A 19,099-nucleotide genomic window follows, 5' to 3' on the forward strand; every position below is an offset into this window, starting at 1 on the left:
CTCTTCCCATGGGCTAAATCTCACCCTTGCCCTGAAGGGATCAGTAGGGCTGGAAGCAGAGTATGCTTCTTGTCTCTGTTGGTTGACTCACAGCAGCTGTTGGATGGAAGCCATTAGGATGGGGCAAGCGAGTATCAGAAGCAGTTGGTTTCGTCTCTGCAATTTGCACAGCTCGTGCCTTCATTAACACTATCGCTATTATCTGAGCAGCTCTTGATATCCCTCCCTTTTAGATGTTCTCCCACCTTGCACACATTGAAATAATACATTTCTGACAGGTGGAGAATCCTGTCGTTTGTTTTTTTTTATGGACTGCTCGACCAATCAGTGGTTTAAGTTAATGATAAAGGTTGTTCCAGATTACCTGCAGGTCAGTCAACCACAGAGGAAGCAATCTTACTCATTATCACTCCATCCTTTAATCAAGGCTGAAACTTTAAGCCCTACTATTCATATTTAAATTAATGCTTTGTGTTTAAACTTTGTTCACCTGTGCAGGAGAAGGTAATTCCAACTTCCTGTAGGAGCCAGCTGCCTGCCTTTGCTTTGCTTGGTCTGTTGGTTTATTGCAGTCATAGAATCATGGAATGGCCTGGTTTGAAAAGGACCACAATGATCATCTTGTTTTAACCCCCTGCTGTGTGCAGGGTCACCAGCCACCAGACGGTCCCTTCTGTCTGTCTGATTCTGCTCATCTGAAGAGTATGACGTGGCTGTGGAGCTATATGGATGACAGTAATTCCGTGTTGTTGCTGGATGGCTGGGTGTTTGAGGTCCTCTTCCTCAGACCCCAAAGACCAACTAGTTCTTCCTTTTTTTCTCTAGTTACATGCATTGCTGCTATCTGGTTACCTGGTGTTTGTCTGCTGCTGAGATGATGCTGTTACAGAGGAAGAGTGAGGAGGCTGTTTCTGCCAGTCAGCAACTACAGACATGTAGTCCCTCACTTCATTTTGTGGGAATGCACCAACAATCCCTATCATGGCCATGCAATGCACGTTGGCACACCCCTTGCCATTCCTAGGTGTGGAGCAGGTTCACGACACTTGCCTCTTGGTACTCAGCGTGGTGTCACCTCCTTATTCAACAGCTGTCACTCCTCTTCTTGGAATGGGTTTTCTTGTCTTTAGCTTCTGCTTGTTGGCAGTGGGAATGGTAAATGAACAACTGTTTTGTCTGCTGATCTGGTTTTGAACATGTGTGCCAGGTGCCAATATTAGTTAGCACTGCTATCACAGCAGATAGAGATTAAGAAATAGTTCACTCATCTTGTTCTTAAATAAGCACACTTTACTGCTATAGCTGTGTTTGTGTTTGCTAAGGGCCATATCCAACGTGTGACAAAACCACTGGTGTAACTAGATGGAAAACACAGATATCTGTAGCAAGTTTCAGGGTTGTTTACTGCTTTGTCAGAGCACTGAAGCTATCCTAATTTTTATTAGTGTTATTAATTGGGTTGATGGAATGCTCAGTAAGTGGAGTTCATTATAGTTTGGAGGTGATTTTCCAAAGTAAAAAGTGACTTAGTCAGCTGCTATGGTGCTGGTAGCTCTGCTGGCTTTGAGGAAGCAGCCTTCAGGGTTTGAGTTTGATCTTCATCCTCTAGAAATGGCAGATCAAACAGCTGTGCCATTCAGCTGTGTGTCTACCAAGCAGAAAGACAAAGGCCTGACCCTGGCAAAGTTCTCTCCTTTAACTGTACTCATCTCTTCACTGATCGCCCCCTGAGTGCTGACTGTGCTTGGATCTTTGATTTATTTATCGACTTCCTTAAATGCATGAGAAAAGAACATTCCCATGGTCAGAAACCAAGTGCATCCCAGGAGCGATACCTCTGGTATAGCTTTACTTTTAGTCATCTTGAGTTACACAGAGAAAATGCCACAGCTGGTGACTCCGCAGCATTACAACATACACTTAATCCTAATAAGGAGGGAGAGGCTGTGGCTAACAGGTTGTTTTTCATCTCGTTCTGTTTCTAAACAAGCTGATAACCAGTTTGAATCACGAGTTCGGAAGAGATCTGGGTGCTTTTGTCACACTCGGTTTGTAGGAAGGTGTTCTTTTCCACCTGAGGAGCTGGTGGTCCACAGAGCTCTCCATAACCCAAACCAAAACCATGCTGTCTCGTGTTAAAAATTCCATGTTCACAACTCACATTGGGATGACCAGATTGATTCAGCTTCTGTTAAATCCAAACAGGCTTCAGAAGAATCTCAGCTGGCCCTCAGTGTGAGCCGTGTGCTGTGCCATGTAGAACTGGTGTTCTGTGTTCAGGGTTGGCTGTTTGAGCCCACAGTTCACAGGCAGCCCATCAAGGAATGCTTTCTTAATTTGGTTACCTTTAATTTGCAGAGCTTACCTTGTGCCAAGGCAATACGCTTGTGTTCGCTTTTGTTTCTAAAGGCACAGAATCCGGGCATCCTTCCAGGGGCTATAAAATAGAAATCTCTGAGGGTGATTAAAGAGGTAAATGAGAGTCTGATTTGACCTAACTGCAGCTGAAATGCTGCCCCACACACTTCTCACTCTCAGCACAACACATGGTGACCAAGGCTAGGTAGTGTGTTACTTAACCAGGAGTCTCACTAATCGAGAACAGAGAGAGAACAGGTAGGAAGGTGATAGAAAAGGGGGGGTGGGATGGAGAGCAGGGAGGCAGCTGGCTGACCACCACGCTGCTGTGCTCCTGAGTGCCCATAGGGTTTGCCTGGGGAAGGCTGCTCAACTTGGTGAAGTGCAGGCGGTCCTCGGTTAAGCCATTGTCGTCATTAAGCCATTGCTTGTTAAATTCCTCCTCGGGGGGTGGCTTTGCTTTTATGACCTGTCTTGTCTTTGTGCGCCCTGTGCTTGGGAGGTGTTTAGAAACCGAAGTTTAACCCCTCTTGTGCCCTTTTTGCTGTCGTGCGTCTCCTGAGCTGAGACTCCGGGGTGAAGGAGGGAGAGAGGGAACAGGAGGAAAGGACAGGTGCGGGTGTTGGATGTGAAGGGAGACCGGTGTGCTGGGAACGGCTTGTGCGGCAGGAAAGGAGGTGAGGCGGCCGGGATGCGGTTCCGTGGGGAGAGGCAGGGGGTGATGCGGGGTCAGATCTTCTGGCAGGTGCATGAGGAGCTGGGAAGGGAAGCGGCTCCGGGCAAGAGCGGGAGTGGAGAGGGCAGGGGGTATTTAGGAGGGGAAGTGGGCAGGGCTCTGGGGCAGCTCGGCCGGGCGGGTGATCCGAGGAAGTGGGCGAGGGGTTGGGCGTGCGGAGGGGAAGTGGGCACGGGCTGGGGCGAGCGGCCAAGGGGTGCCCGAGCAGCTCCTGGGGGCGGGATGGCCCGCATCGCCCGCAGCCCCGCCCGGAGCGTGGGGCAGCCCCGGGGCCGCAGTTCCTGGCAGGGGGGCGGGCGGCTGGAGGGAGGAGGCTCCGATAAAGGGCCCGCAGCGGGCGGCGCGGGCAGAGCGGAGCGGCTTCGGCAGCGGTGGTGATGGGGATGCTCAGCCTGCCGGGCTTCCTCTCCTGCGGGAAGAAGAAGGTGGGGATGGGGTACGGGGCAGGTGGGCTGTGCGGGTATTCGGGGAGGTATAGGGACACTTGGACAGGTAGAAAAGCACCTGGACAGGTGTGTTTTGGGGGGGAATAGGCAGGTTACAAATGCACTTGAGTAGATAGGGTATGGAAGTGCTCCAGGTGGGCATAGGGACACTTGGGTAAATAGTGTATGACTACCTGAGAGTGCTGGGCAGGTGAGATATGTTGTACCTAGGCAGACATTAAAGCATTAATCCAGGTGGGATGTAGGTAAATACAGGAGTATGGGAGGGCCTAAATAGGTGGGCAAAAGGTCTGTATTTAGGCAAGTATGGGTATATCTGGGCACATACAGCAGCAGAGGAGGGGGTCCCTGGAGGTGTTGCCCCCAGGAGCTGGCAGCAGAGGAGGCTAAGGTAGGAGGATCAGGATACAACTGGCTCTGAAGAATCTTTGGGCTCCCTGGGAGGACCCTGATAGGTTCATGCTGTCTGGTCAAGGACCAGTTGGACTGGTCACCCCACCTGGCTCTGCCCACCCCGTCTGACTGCCCTGCTCAGCGATGTCCAGGTGATGCTGTGGACAGATAAATGAGGATACGACTGTCCTGCTTACCCCTGGGTTGATCCTGAGCCTTCCCTCTTCTTCTCTTCCAAGGACTTCAGTCTGTCAAATGAAAAAGATGCCCACACCAGTGACAGTGATGAGAACTCAGATCGTGGTAACTGGTCGAACAAAGCTGACTACCTGCTCTCCATGGTGGGCTATGCCGTGGGCCTGGGCAACGTCTGGCGTTTTCCATATCTCACCTACCAGAACGGCGGAGGTACCTGTATTGAATGGCACTTCTGGGTGGGCACTCCTTGCTATCCTCCAAAAGCCATGAAGGCTGGCCCTGAGGCTCTGTGTGTTTTGTCAAAGCTGGATGTGAGCATCTCACTGAGAACTGGGATGTTGCCTGCTGATAGGAATGGGAAGAGCAGGAAGAAGCGTCTCTATGCTTTTTGAGTACTGGCTCAGAAGAGGGATATGATTTAGTTTTAACTGCAGGCTTCCATCTGAATATTGCAGAACTCATCGCCTACCTGCACCTCTTTATCAGTGTGCCAATATTCACTGACAACCTAAATAGCTGTTCTCCCTCCTCAGTGCTTACCACTTTGATATGTTTATAGAGTACAGTTGAGTCCTCTCTTAGCCTTTGTTTTGCTCGGGTAGATGAGCTAAACTGGAATAATTATCCAAGCTCAGCAATAATCCCCATCAGATTCTACAGAAGTGTGAGGCAGAAAGCCTCTACCTGCTCACACAGCAAACAATTGGCAAAGCCAAATGGAGGCTCTAGTTTCTCTGGCTGCTCTTCCAGAGCTCTGTCTCTACCCACCAAACAACCACTGGTAATTAGGAAGAGTGCAAATGTCCAATGTGCAGCATACTTACTTTTGTGTACTTGTTTGCCCAGCAGCCATTTAGAGTCAAATATTGGACTCTAAATACAATGCAGTTCATCCAGCTGCATGTGGAACACAAGATGGCATTTTTAGTACAGAAGTTTTACTGGCTTGAATTATTGGCCAGATTGCCTTACTTATGGCTCTTCAACAAAACTGTGAAAACAAAGTAAGTCAGGACATCAGCCTGTCTGTTAGGTGGTTTGCATCTGCTGCAGCAGAAAGCTTAGCATTTAAAGCACAATTGTGTTGCTTCTTGTGACCTTCTTTGCCCCAACTAATTCAAGGGGGCTATTCATATTGTTCAATTACAGCAGGGATTTGCAGTTCCTTGTAGAACTGGGTCCTCAGTGGCTTTTAAGTCAGGCAGCACAGAGGATGGTTTTCTGTCTGGTTACGTATGTGGATATTGGGTCGTGTTCAGGAAAGCTGTGTTCTCTCTTCCCTCATTCTTCTTGTGTGCACAAAAGGAGTGCCAATCCCTTCTACAGAACAGGGTTCTCATTGATGTCAGGTTAATGTGAGCTCTAAAATGGGGCTTACACAAGAGCCATGCTGGGATCCTGTTTGACATAGGAGTCAGCCAACTGTATAAAATAATTCTCGTGCTTTGACATCCTGTAGCTACTCTGACGGTGCAGCTGAAACTTGTTGTTAAGGATGTGAAGAAATGCTTCTGACCATGCTTAAATTAAAAGGAATAGAAAGCAGAGCAAGCCTACAGCTGAGCAGCGTTCTGTTTCTTTGACAGTGGTATCTTCAGTAGTCCTTGTAAAATCCCTTTAGCTCAATAGGAGGACTAATCCCATGTATACCAATTCTGGTAACCCACATCTCTTCTTCATGGGCACTACTTAGTCTTATAGAAAACAAGTTTTACATATAGAACTCTATACTCTGCAAAAAGCAAGAAAGCCACAGCAGGTATTTGAGATGGGGCAAAGTGGCCATATAAAATGCAGTGAGGCCATATAACATGCAGTGAATACTGAACGACTCATTGTTTTCTGCTTTTTTTTCTTTGTTCTCAGGTGCTTTCCTAATCCCATACACGTTGATGTTGGCATTAGCTGGCTTGCCTTTATTTTTCATGGAATGTTCCCTCGGGCAGTTTGCCAGCCTCGGGCCCATTTCTATCTGGAGAATATTACCATTGTTTCAAGGTTGGTACTGTTCAATTCTCTGTTAATGAACAGATGCGGATTGACAATTTCCTCATAGAATTACTAACTATGAGAAGCTTTTTCCTGTTCGATATGTGGAGAATGCTCCTACTGGAACTGGGTTAGTGTTATATTCCCAGATAAGCATCTTCCTTATTAACAAACAGGTAAACAGATATGGGTAATGATTTCCCATGAAGTTTCTAACTATGCGAAGCTTTATCAGTGATTCATGTAACTGCAGCTATCTGGAGAGAAGAAGATCACCACATTTGCTTCCTGGTGGGGAAAACCCCACTTGCATACCTGCCACTGTACAAAAAAGATTGTGAATCAAACTTCACCTTGTTGCTCTTTCTTTACCCTGCATGTCCCAAACAACTTGCAGTACAGTTCCATGTTAATGTGCTCATGCTGCATTTGGCCACCAGAGTTGGTGCAGGCATATGGAGTTGGTTGATGTATGCAGTCAACCAGGTCACGGCACTTCCAGTGGGTAGAAGACTGATCCAATAGGTTAGGCTCCAGCTTCATACAGTGACGTGACTCTCATGACAAGAGGCGTTGTTGTATTCTGTAGTGGTGGTTTGCTTTTCTATGTGGGGGTTTGGATTTTACATGAAGACTTTTGTGTCTGGAAGCAATCAACCATGTGCTTTACTCACATGCCTCCACTCAGACTATGTGTGTTTGGGTGTAAAGGGCTATGTAATTGGTCTTGTTTGTCCTCTTTATCTACCTGAGACATTAATACAGGAACAAAGAAGGTTTTTCTTGGTTTTTTTTTTCTTTTGTGATTGCAATAAGTACTTCAGTCACCACCTCCTACAAAACAAAAGAGATTACAAACTGGCTGGTTGACTTACTCTATAGACACAGCAAATGCTTTGTGTGTCTGTGAAGATATAGATTTAAATATATTCCCTGAGTGATTAGGAACTGTTTGGCAGTTTTTCTCCAGCTTGCAGAACAAAGTTCATTTTAGCAAAGGAGGATACTGGTATAAATGGCAGACCTTTGCCATTTTCAGCTATTTCTCATTTAATTGGCAAAACTAGTAATTAGAAAGGTATCGTTAAGATGATCTGTGCTAAGTTTTTGTATAGTTTCCTCTACTTTCCCAAGAAATCAAAGCTTCCCACTGAGCTAGGAGAAGAAAAAAGTTATTGAATTTCTTCCTTAGACTTGATAACTAGTCCACTTATTGCTATGGGTTTAAGTTGAACCTTGTTTCACAAGCATGCCTGGGCTGGTCAGTTTGGATCATACCCTTCATTTCATGGACTAACCCTTTCTGTCTGGTCACTGTGTGCAGGTATTAAAAGTAGTCTTTGTCCCAAGATGCCTTGCAAAAGTCAACTGAAGGCTCTCCAGCTTTTCAGCTTGAGTTTGGGGGTAATGAAAACTCTGCATCATTTTGTTTCCTAGGAGTGGGAGTCACGATGGTCATCATCTCAACGTTTGTGGCGATCTATTACAACGTCATCATTGCTTATGCACTCTACTACTTGTTTGCCTCGTTTCAAAAAGTCCTTCCGTGGTCAGATTGCTTTTCCTGGGCAGATGAGTTCTGCAGCAAAACCCGCCTAGGTATTGTACTAACAGATATGGCTCAATGTTACTCTATTGAAACAGTGTGCTTTGTGCAGTTTTCTGGGAGAGGTGACAGGAGGAAGATGGCGGCCGTGGCCTGAGGAATCAATTCCTGGTTTTTGATTCTAAACTCATGAGCATAACGCTTATCATCTTCTCTTTCCACCAACGTTAGGTTTGTGGGAGATGTACCGAGACCTGGGCTGAACTTCCTCTTTTTCCCCTCCTCTTTAAACTCTAATGTTACTGGAAATTGCACATACCAGAAGAAACACTGCATTCCTATTTTGCCAGGCCTAATGGGAAAGCAAATACCTCTCTTACAGGAAACAAAAGTATTCCTACAGCTTTTATCAGGGCTGCTTTCGTTATCCTTTGCCTTCCTGTAGCCACCATAATGCTAAGCACCAATAAAGCGTCAATTTCATACTTTATTAACTGTTTAAAATGTATCTCAGTGCTATTATTCGTGATGTTTGGCAATGCATGTACTGCCAAACGCTTATCTCCCCAGCTTTCTTATCAGAATAGTTTAAGGCAAAAGGTGAAGCTGGTGTGACAATTATCAGTTATTAGCCCAGTTGGAAACAAGTTGCCGTGTAACCTCTGGCCCTATTAAACCAGGGACAGGATCATGCTGGGTTGTGCTATTTAAAAATGTGAATGTGACTGTAACACAGCTGTGTATTTGAAAGTATCTCATAAGATTCACAGGCTTTGTAGAGCAGCGTTGAGATTCTTCATTGAGCAAATAGATGCTGCTTGCTTATAAGAAGCAAAATGTTTTAACTTTGAGTTCCTGTGCTGGAGGAATACCAAATTCAGCTGAAGGTATTGTCTCAAATAACCTTCTACTAGATTTAATGTTAAATGTTGATACAGGGCTCTTGAATATTGAGAGCAGGTTATATTTGTTGTGTGCGCTACCTGGAGCTAGAACTGCTTAGAAAACATATTGGCCATCTTAGGCTGACTTCGTTTTTTTTCAGTCACTGCTTGTTGATTTTCTTTTTTTTTTTTTTTCCTTGCTGTTTTTCTTCCAGTAAATGACTGCAATGCGACGTTAGATGGACAAATGATTCATGCAAACTACTCGTTCATTGCAAGCAACAACCTCACATGTATCAATGACACCATCAACTATAAACCAGTGCAATTTCCCAGCGAACAGTACTGGAAGTAAGTAAGAAACCATCTCATCAATGGGGATGAGCATGGAAATCCATGCAGGAGGAACTTAAATTCTCATTGATGAGCGATGGCCCATAATTTTATGGAAGCAAATGAGCCAATATGTAGCAAGCTGAAAAATAACCCAGTGAAAGAAGCCTTCTCTTGAGTTCTGGTAGGGACTATGTGGTGTCTTTGTATATGGGAACTGTTTTTTTACTTCAGGATTTATGCAGCAGAATATACTTATTCATAATCAGAGCCTATTTTGAAATCTCCATTTCTTTAGCCGTGTGATTTCGATCTGCCTGGGAACTGATTCTTGCCATGGGCTCTTCTGCTGTGAGAACGTCATGGTTAACTTGAAGGCACGATGGGACTTATGGAGTCAGTCATGGAGCTGAGGGCTGGTGGATGTTAAGGAATGAAAAACACGTGGTTATGTTTGTGTATTCCAGCTCCAATCATGCAGTTATAGCTGCTGCCTGCAGAATCTTGTAAATACATCATAGAATCATTATGGTTGGAAAAGATCTCTAAGATCATCTAGTCCAACCATCAACCCATCCCCAACACACCCACTAACTATGTCCCTCAGTGCCAATGCTTATAGGAAGCAGCTTGTTTTCCTTCAGGAAGGGGCTGAAAAGGTGCAGGTGCTTCTGTCCCTGTTTTCACTGTGCTGTTTTGTGCTTCCAGTAAAGTGGCTCTTCAGCGCTCCAGTGGGCTGGATGAGACTGGCAACATCGTGTGGTACCTGGCCCTCTGCCTGCTCCTGTCCTGGATGATTGTCGGAGCTGCCTTGTTTAAAGGCATCAAGTCTTCTGGGAAGGTAAGTGAGGAAAAGCAGACAGCAGTTTCTGGCCTGATCCTACCCAGCAGCACTCCCAGTTGGACTAGAAGGAGGCCAGCACAAGGCAGGATGCGGTGCTAACCCACCACTATTTGCTGGACCCACTGTTAGGTTTTGCTGCTGCTCCTTGGCTTCAGAACTGTTACATAAAATATAAGTAAGGTGCTGATTGCACAGCAGTTACTTAAGGCAGCGATCTGTGGGCTCCACCAGGGCTGCCCTGTGTTTGGAGTCCATGCTGTCATGCAGGTGATCCAGGCTGGCAGTGATGAACGTGTGTATGTGACAGCACACGCACATACATTGTGGTAACACCCAATAATTATTTGCACCTACAGAGTGGTTGAGATGCTTGGACAATAAAGGTCGAGTCCTGCCAGCAGTTGTACATGTACCTACCAGGTTGTGAAATCTTGTTTGTACCCAGGACTCCTGAGCTGCCTGCAGGGACCAGGTCCATAGGTGCTTGTTTGCAAACTCTGCTGAATTAGCAGGCCTGCCTGGGTTCTGCTGGGTAGGGAGGATCCTCTCCAGACCTCAGGCTGTATTTCATTCCTCACTGCCCAAGGCCCTTCTCTCAGTTTAGTTGATCTCCTTCCTCTTTCTTTTCCCCTTGTTGCATCTCCATTACTTCTCTCTTCAATCTGTTATATTTTTTCAGCCTTTCTGCACTTGTTTGTTATTTTTTGATCCCTGATTTCCCTCACCGTGCCTTTCCGCATCTCCATACTGCCTGTCTTGCTTTGCTCAGTCTAATATCTCCTCCCGCTCTCCTTCCTATTTGAAGTTTTCTGCCTTCTGTCTTAGAACTTTGGACTGGAATATCTGTGCTTTCCCAGCATCGTTTGTAATGCCACGTTGTTCCTTTAAAGCTTGCATTCTTTGAGTTCCCTGCAAATGGCTCTTCTCACTGTCACTTCTGTATGAAGGTAAGACTCTTTGAGGAGAAAGGTAACAATCAGAGCTATCTAGCTGGGCAGGAGTAAGCAAGAGATGAAGAGCTGAGAGAAATGACTATTGCATGCAAATATGACAGAGGTCTTCAAGAACGGCAGACTGCCATGCGATGGTGCAGGGCTATGGCTTGGTGAAACCAGCTCCATTCTTCTAATTATCTGCCTGCGTAACACCGAAACCAAGATTTGAGGAACAATAGCATTGTTAAACACAGCCTGCATGCTAATTGCACTGCTGCTGGCCTGGATCCCATCATGCTGGAAGTTGTATAGACAAACAACCAGGATTTGTGTCTGGGAGAGCTGAAAAGTCCTTGTTCTCAGTAAAAAGGAAAGTTTCCAGCATGGGCTGTTTTATTTTGTTTTGGTTTTTGTCTCAACAGGAGATATTTCCATCCTGATAGCCTAATTTTGGCTGGCTTCAGGTCTCATTTGCTAGAAGCTTTGCCTGCCTAGTAAGATACCTCTGGGGTAGTTGAGTCCAGGCCTTGCCACAGCAATAAATTATGTCAGAAAACGTTTCTGAAACTGATCAAGAGCTATCTGAAAAGTGGATATGTGGCTTGAGCCTTCTGCTGGAATGAAGCTCCAGAACTGGCTAAGCCAGATGATTAGTGCTTGACGTGTGCTCACCTCCAGTCCCACTTCCCTGATTATCAGCTCTTTGTACCAGCAGCTCTCAGCCTAGACCCTTGGCATTCCTCATGCATGGAGGGCTGTGCATCCCATCACTGCTAATGTTATGTCCCTGCTCTTCTTTCTGCAGGTTGTCTATTTTACTGCACTCTTCCCTTATGTCATCCTGCTCATCTTGTTGGTGCGAGGAGCCACCCTGGAAGGTGCTCTGGATGGCATCGAATATTACATTGGGAAACAGTCCAACATCACCAAGTTGATGGAGGCAGAGGTGAGAGGTGGTGTCAGGTCCGGAAGCATGACACATTTCTGAGGTTATCTGGGCTTGGCATTTACAGAACTATTTATTCTTTATCCAGCCAAAAGCTTCTTCACTTCCTGCCCTGAGTTCTGTATCGACAATTAGTTTCTGGCTTTCCAGTAACTGCAGTTCTATGAGAGCTTCATGCCCCTGTTCTAGCTGCTCTCAATTTGCACCCACCCTGCAACACTGGACAGCAGCAAATTCTATCCCATTGCCTTTGAGCAGTTCTCCAGAGGCAAAGTTTCACCCTAGCAAGGCCTGTTGAGATGGCCCTTGGTGTGGGATCAAGCATTGCTCTTGCACGATGCCCTCTTGCTTTGGTTCTAAGAATTTCAGGGAGGAATTCAGGCTATGCGTTGCTCAGTAAATCACCTCAGGAAATTAGATGAGTAGGGAAGGGTGCTTTGTGCAAAGGAAGCCTGGATTATTTTTTTTATTATAGTTCAGACCACTAGTTCCACTTGAAGAAAAGCAAATATTCAGTGTGCTTTATTTGTGATGTCATATGTGAAAGTCGGGCATTAAATGAGGGGAAGCAGCAGGGGCAGTTTCCCACATAAGCCATTTGGTTGGGTCATGGATTGAGGAACAAAAGTTACTGAGCACATGGAAGCTCATTTCTGTGACCTCTCCTGGTTTTCCTTATTCATTGGCACTGTGTCAACACTCACATATTGACAACCTACATATATAAATGAATTGAATCTCTTCTTCAGAGTTGGCCCAAAAAGGCCTAAGTATTTGGTAACATACTTGGGATATGGCCTTTGTGAGTTCATAGAGGACCTTGTTAGTGCTGGAGACTGCAGCACCTCCAGCACGCTATATCCTGCCTGTTCTGTAATTCAAATGAAGTCAAATCAGATATTTAGTATAAATGTAGAAAAATCTTGGAGCTTACATGGACAGCAGACCTGAATAGTTATGATGTGTTTAAAGTAATGTAACTCCTGTGTTTTTGGTTCTGGTAGGTTTGGAAGGATGCAGCTACTCAGATATTCTACTCCCTCTCTGTGGCATGGGGTGGACTGGTTGCTTTGTCTTCATACAACAAGTTCCACAACAACTGCTACTCGGATGCTATTTTTGTTTGTGTAACAAACTGCCTCACCAGCGTGTTCGCAGGGTTTGCAATTTTCTCTGTCCTGGGACATATGGCATTTGTGTTGAAGAGACCTGTCTCAGAGGTCGTGGACTCAGGTAGGCTGATCATTGTGCTGTTGATGTGAGCATAAAACTGACCTTGACCAAAGCATAACAGTAAACTCCATCATTCTGCTTCTTTCCAGGATTCGATCTGGCGTTTGTGGCCTACCCTGAGGCTCTCTCCAAGTTACCAGTTTCCCCTCTTTGGTCCTTCTTATTTTTCTTCATGCTTCTGCTTTTGGGCCTTGACTCCCAGTTTGCCACCATAGGTGAGTAGGGTTTTAAGAACCCGATTGCTTCCTAAAAGAACAGTACCTTTCTAAGTTGTGCTCTTCAAAACCCATGCTTGTCTTTCCTTGCAGAAACACTTACAACCACCATACAAGACATATATCCCAAAATGATGAAGAAGTTGAGAATCCCTATAACCCTGGGAGTGTGTGTATTGCTCTTCTTCCTTGGTCTTATCTGTGTTACTCAGGTAAGGTACTACACTTCGTTTTGGCAATGGCTTTAGTTATTCTGCAAGTGATAAACTCGGTTCAGAACATCCCTTTCAATGTGACAAGAGCTTCCCCAAGAGTTCCTTGTTTGCATGAGTCAGAGAGAATCACCAACGCTGTGCAAGTGCTTGGATGTGCAAATAGGAAATTCCCATGGGGAAGTGCTGGAGTACTTCAGCCTTTGTGTGGTTACTCAACTGAGATGTCTGTTTTAAATAGAAGGCCTATAAATAGCCTGTGAGCCATCAACCTGACCATTTGCTACTGGGATTAGAAGATTGTCTGTGTAATTTCAAGCATATGTACACAGTGTGTCTGCAGCCTTGTGGGAACTGCTGCTGGTTGTGGGTAGGACCTTTGTGTTCAGAACCAACTACCGAACAGGACAGCATTTGACAAATTCTCTGTTCAAGTCATAAAAAAACCCATTAGCACATCATTACTCCTCCAGAAATACATGGAATTTTCAGTACACTGTGTGCTTTTTCTTGAGGCAATTGCTTTTACAGCTATAAAGGTTAATTGCAAGGACTACATCCAGGAACACAGATTTCTGTGTGTAATTGGACTGAGAATGTAAAGATCGCTGTGGCGAATGGTCAAGAAAATTACATAGGTAATGAAACATGACAGGGGGGTTTGCAAAGGACGTGGTATGAGGGAGTGAGATATATAAAGCTGTTCCCTGCCCTGTGATCCCACTGCTGCATACAAGTGTTCAAAGACTTGTACTATCAATGTGGGAAACTTGTGTGTGTAAGAAGACGAGCTTATCAGAGCTGCTAACAGGCACAGCCCTTCCTGTAGCTCAGCATTAAAGTGGCTGAAGCAGTCTTTGCTAACATTTAACCTTATTTCTTTCTCACGTTACATTGAAGCTGATGCTTTAATACCGTAAGTGCCAAATTTACATCCTGCTATCAGCTGTTAATACACACTTTGCATATACATGGATCTCGTTAATGTGACAAAACACCATAGATCTGCATATGTGCTTTCTACTTTCTCATAGGGATGTTTAAATGAAATAACATTTGCAGGTGTGTGCTTAACCCAATGAACTGGGAATATGAAAAGCTCAGACTGATGGTCAGCTAAACTGGCTTGAACAACAGAAGTTTATTTGCATAAATATACTGCAGGAACTGGGTAAAGTTTTACCTCTTTCTTGTTTTGTTTTGCAGGCAGGAATTTACTGGGTGAACTTAATAGATCACTTCTGTGCTGGGTGGGGAATCCTTTTTGCTGCAGTCCTGGAGATAATAGGCATCGTCTACATTTATGGTAAGTCACTGACATTGAACAGGCACGATTTGGCTATAGATTATTTATACAGACAGAGCACACATTAAACATTTGTTTCTGCAGTGAAAGATTTATAACCTCTTAATGGTTAAAGATTTTTGTTTAATTATCATAGAACTGGAGTTGCTGACCTTGACCACCTCCTTCCTTCCACCATTTGGAATAGGCTCACTGGCGAGGTCCGTATGTGCTTTACAACACACCATGTGGTTGTTTTTCCACAGGAGGAAACAGATTTATTGAAGACATTGAAATGATGATTGGGAAGAAGAGCTGTTTCTTCTGGATGTGGTGGAGGATGTGCTGGTTTTTCATTACTCCCGTGCTGCTAGTGGTGAGTACGGATGGATGGGTTATATTAATGTGATATAATTCATTGATTTGGTAATGGATAGGTTTCTGTGCAAGTGTTCAGGGATGAGTGCCCAAGCTCTGTATGCAAAGACAAGGTATGACTGAGTCAGTGGAGCATCCTGTGCATTATCCATACTTTTCAATATGTGCCACTTATCATAGAACTGTTAAGGTTGGAAAAGACTACTAAGACCACCAAGTCCAACCACCAACCCAACTCCTCCATGCCCACTGACCACGTTCCTTGGTGCCACATCTCCACGTTCCATGAGAACCTCCAGGGACAGTGACTCCAACATCCTCTCCAGGACAAGTCACACCTTCAGATCCAGCAAGCTGGATCTACACACCAAGGAGTAATGCAGAGCCAAATAAATTGTCTATTTTAGAAGCTGGCTTCTCACCATTGTAGACTAAGAGAATACATATTGAAAACCTAGCCTCTTGTTTGATAGAAATCCTATTTTCTGGACAGATCTCTTGCATGGGTTTATTCTTTGGATGTCCAGATGTTCACCTGTCTGAGATTTCTCTTTTGTTCTGTAAAAACACTTAAAGTCTCTCATGTTTCCATTGCTCCTCTATTCCTAGCTGTGATTGTAGGTGGTTGTATTTTGTCTGTATGACAGAAATCCAGGAGTAGTGGCAGGTCTCTCTGGCCAGAAGGCATTGCCTTTATTCTCTTCAGATTATAATTAAGAAAATGTTCCTTATAAATATCCTCATTCTGCCACCATTTAGTCTTCAATTACTTTTCATTCCTGTAAGTAAAGGAACGTTAGAGCACATAAAACATACAGAAAAAGATGCTGAGCTTACTCAGTAACGTGTTTCCTCCAATGCTGGGCTCAACGGAACCCAGAAATCCAGTTCTGTTTAGATGCAGGTATGCTTAAAATGTTGGCTTGCATGTCAACATCCTCTTTGAGTTCTGTCTGTCAGTCTTACTGTTTGACCATGGCTGAGTGCTGAATCCTGTGCAACAAACTTCACATTCAGGAAGCAAGAAGAAACTGCAGAATATGTAGATAGTTTAAAAATACAAATAAACAACTCAACCTAAGTTGGAAATGTGGTACAAGTTGAGGTTAACTGGAAATCTGCTTTTCTCTCCTATCTATATTTTTAAACAGGCAATTTTGGTCTGGTCATTAGTGACGTTTTCAGCTCCCACTTATGGCTCAGTGCCATACCCAACATGGGGAACTGCTGTTGGCTGGTGTATGATCATCTTCTGTGTCATCTGGATTCCCATTGTGGCTGTGATAAAAATCCTTAAAGCGGAAGGAAACCTTTTTCAGGTAAGGGCACAAAGAAGAAGTGGTCATTGTCCCCAGTTTTGCTTTTCATGGCGCTATCAGGAATGTCTGTGCCTTCTTCTCAAGAGCATGTTGAAGAGCCCTGCTGGTCACAGCTCTCTTAGCCTGTTTGACATCAGTAGCTGAATCAGTCCAGAATGTTTTATGAAACGTAGATGGTTTGTTTGCTGTTTATTGAGGTTTGGGACATGTTTAGAGTTACAGCTTTACTGAGCCTTAAAAATGGCCCAGAGTGTAAGGTAAGATATGAACAGTCTCTTGCTATTGCTTTTCAGCGCATTGCAAGCTCCTGCAGGCCCACAGCAAACTGGGGTCCCTACCTGGAATGTCACCGAGGAGAAAGATACAGCCACGTTGTAACTCCCAAAAAGGAAAAGGAGCACGAGATTCCTACTGTGTCCGGCTTCACATACATTCGAGAATGAGATGGCTCTTTGGATGATCAACTTTTAACTTAGATGTGGTTTTTACTTTAACTGTTAGAAAGTGACGATGCAAAACAACAATCAACCTTCTGCCCTTCCAACTTCAAATGCAAGCAAGCCCTGTTATTTATTTGTAATGTTGTATGCTTGGGGAGGAACAGATCTCCCCAGATAACCAGGTATGAGAGGGCAGGAGGAAGCTTTGTAGCCTCCTGAGGCTGATGGGCTGGGCATGCTTGCTTCCATCCCACCAGTATCCAGCTGGACTGTGACTATTGGTGTGGAGAATAAAAATGCACTCTGATGCTCCCCAGCTATGTGAAATTTAAGCCGAAAGGTGCTGTATATGCATGCACATCTATGCTGTGGGCAGCATGCAGCTCTTCCTTCTGCTGTGCCCTCTGCAGTGCTGTGTGGGGCTGTGCTGCTGCCTGGCCCTGCAGCTCAGGGAACATGAAGAGGTTTTTCTTTAAACCTTGCTCAGTGCTGTGAGGCTGCTCAGGATCTGGTGTTCACTACACCGTGTCTTCACTTTGTCTATGCACCTAAATACTGAGTGGCAAGAAATTGCCCTCACTGGAAATGTGGTGAGAAGTGGGCTGCTCTATCGTTATTTCTCCTGGAGCTCACCAAGTCACTTTTGTTGTGTCAAGCTCCATGCCCAGCATCTGGCCATCTGTAATTCAGAAATCCCATATCTTCAATGATCTGGCCTTGGGTTCTGCAGACACAAATGACAACCTTTGGTTTCTGCTCTCCGTGCAGCCACCGAGGTGAGGGCAGAGTGCTTTCTAAAGGTTCAAACAGTGTTATCAGTCTTTGGGTAGAGCTGAAAGAAGCAGAACCCCAAAATGAAGGTTAGAATTGACTTGTAATACCAGTAGTCCAACATCTGCTGAAAAAGCTGGGCACTTTGTGATGTATTTGGGAGAGCAGAGTTTTGCTTTTCACCTTGGAACTAGTGGGATAGCTGGAGAGAGCTGACCTCGCTCACGATAAGACTTGAATCCCCTCCCCACCAAACAACCCTCAAACCAAGTTCTGTGGACTGAAGGCATACATTTTCTGTGCTGGGGCATATCTCTCTCACTGTGATAATGGTTCCTTGGGAACAATGCAGCAGGGTTTCTCATCCCTTCCTCTCAGGGCTTTGTCACCGTTTCAGAACAGTGAAGGACTGCGGATAGTGGCTCGTTGCCTAAGACGCACACCTTGCTCTATGTTTTATACTGATGTTTTTGTGACAAATCAACACTTGACTGCAAATAAAATGTAATTTTCTGTTTTTAATGGCTCTTTTGAGCTGGAAAATGAGGTTTCAGCCTTTTGTGTGGAGCTGGAAATTGAGATGGCAGCCTTTTGTATGGAGGTGGGGGCAGCAGTTGGTGGGGTGGGAAGTACCACCACCTCTCTAATGTTTGGGGACATTGAACAGGAAAGGTTCAGCCTGCAGGAAGGCTCTTCTTATAGAAGCTAGGACTGAATGCAACAGCCATGCTTCAAAGCTCAGTCATGCAGAAGGTAAACAAGAGGTGGTGGGGAAGCAGGTTGGCCAAACTAGCTCCAAAAGAGTCCTTGGAGAGCTTGGACAAGAGATACTGAAGGCTTACGCCTGATTCCCATCTACTGCCCTGCAGAGAGTCCTTGCTGTTCCTCTGAGGCTTCCTCTGCTCATAGGTGCGTATAAGAGTCAGTTTCATGATGTTGTACCAGTAGAACCTCCCAGAAGAGCAATATTAGGCAACTTCTCGTGGGCTGGAGATCCAGATTTGGACATCTGCATAGCCTGCCCTCCCAGTGCATGCAGACTTCCTGTTCACTTTTTTGGGAGAAGCTGATTTTCTCCTTTATATGCTGAGTGCTGCCATCCACCAAGGAGCTGTCAAGAATATTTAAGACTTGGCATTCATATTCTTCTCCAGTCATGGCTCTGGCCCATCCCCTGGGTTTGTAGGATGGCCCCTGGGGGTTACATGAGGAGTTATTGTCCCTCTGTGCAGAGGCAGCTGATCCAAGTGCTTTCCTCTGCAGTGAGGGCTGGTGCCAAACATCTCAGTGCTCATTGTGTTGCAGGGTATGGGATGTTACTGGGATGGGAGGGCATTCTGTGCTGGGCAAGGGATTTAAATACTCTGTTTGTGTGTTCCTTTAAGGTTCTGCTTCGGATCAAACTAAACAGACAGGAAAACTCTTGGAAAGAGAAAAGTAGAAGAGGGACAGAAGTGGATTTGGGGCTGGCTCAAAACACAAGTATGTCTCCAGACAGAAAGAGAACACAGACATGTGAGCAGCTCCAGAAAGCCTGAAAAGCCACATCTACAGCATGGAAACGTTTCAAAAGAAGTATTCCAAGCGGTGTTTGTAGATGTACGCAAGGCAGTTAGTTCGGGGCCCAGCACAGGAGAG

At 45.2% G+C, this 19,099-nt stretch overlaps 1 protein-coding gene across 8 annotated transcripts; it reads left to right on the top strand.

Annotated features, from left to right (window-relative positions):
* Positions 1 to 395: 395 nt before the first annotated feature.
* SLC6A14 (solute carrier family 6 member 14) lies at positions 396 to 17,927 on the top strand. 8 transcript variants are annotated; one of them, XM_072334709.1, is made up of 15 exons: positions 396 to 504; positions 826 to 935; positions 4,173 to 4,341; positions 5,998 to 6,129; positions 7,558 to 7,719; positions 8,766 to 8,901; positions 9,592 to 9,724; positions 11,468 to 11,608; positions 12,613 to 12,841; positions 12,931 to 13,056; positions 13,150 to 13,268; positions 14,475 to 14,574; positions 14,820 to 14,929; positions 16,083 to 16,250; positions 16,544 to 17,927. In XM_072334709.1, the coding sequence occupies exons 3-15, from the start codon at positions 4,272 to 4,274 to the stop codon at positions 16,691 to 16,693; spliced, it is 1,776 nt and encodes a 591-aa protein (XP_072190810.1). In that variant the 5' UTR covers positions 396 to 504; positions 826 to 935; positions 4,173 to 4,271; the 3' UTR covers positions 16,694 to 17,927. The 8 variants fall into 8 exon arrangements, with proteins under 8 accessions (XP_072190810.1, XP_072190812.1, XP_072190813.1 ...); XM_072334711.1 differs by lacking the exon at positions 396 to 504 and adding an exon at positions 642 to 735; XM_072334712.1 differs by lacking the exon at positions 396 to 504 and adding an exon at positions 650 to 702.
* Positions 17,928 to 19,099: the final 1,172 nt, after the last annotated feature.

Source organism: Excalfactoria chinensis, chromosome 4 (assembly GCF_039878825.1).
Source record: "Excalfactoria chinensis isolate bCotChi1 chromosome 4, bCotChi1.hap2, whole genome shotgun sequence".
NCBI lineage: Eukaryota > Metazoa > Chordata > Aves > Galliformes > Phasianidae > Excalfactoria > Excalfactoria chinensis.

What these genes read in the sequence shown, in the direction of transcription:
- SLC6A14 (XM_072334708.1), top strand. Translation starts at nt 3,472, where the DNA reads ATGGGGATGCTCAGCCTGCCGGGCTTCCTCTCCTGCGGGAAGAAGAAG. An exon ending in CTGCAGCAAAACCCGCCTAG is followed by an intron (nt 7,720 to 8,765) that starts GTATTGTACTAA and finishes TTTTTCTTCCAG; the next exon opens with TAAATGACTGCAATGCGACG. An exon ending in TTACTCCCGTGCTGCTAGTG is followed by an intron (nt 14,930 to 16,082) that starts GTGAGTACGGAT and finishes ATTTTTAAACAG; the next exon opens with GCAATTTTGGTCTGGTCATT.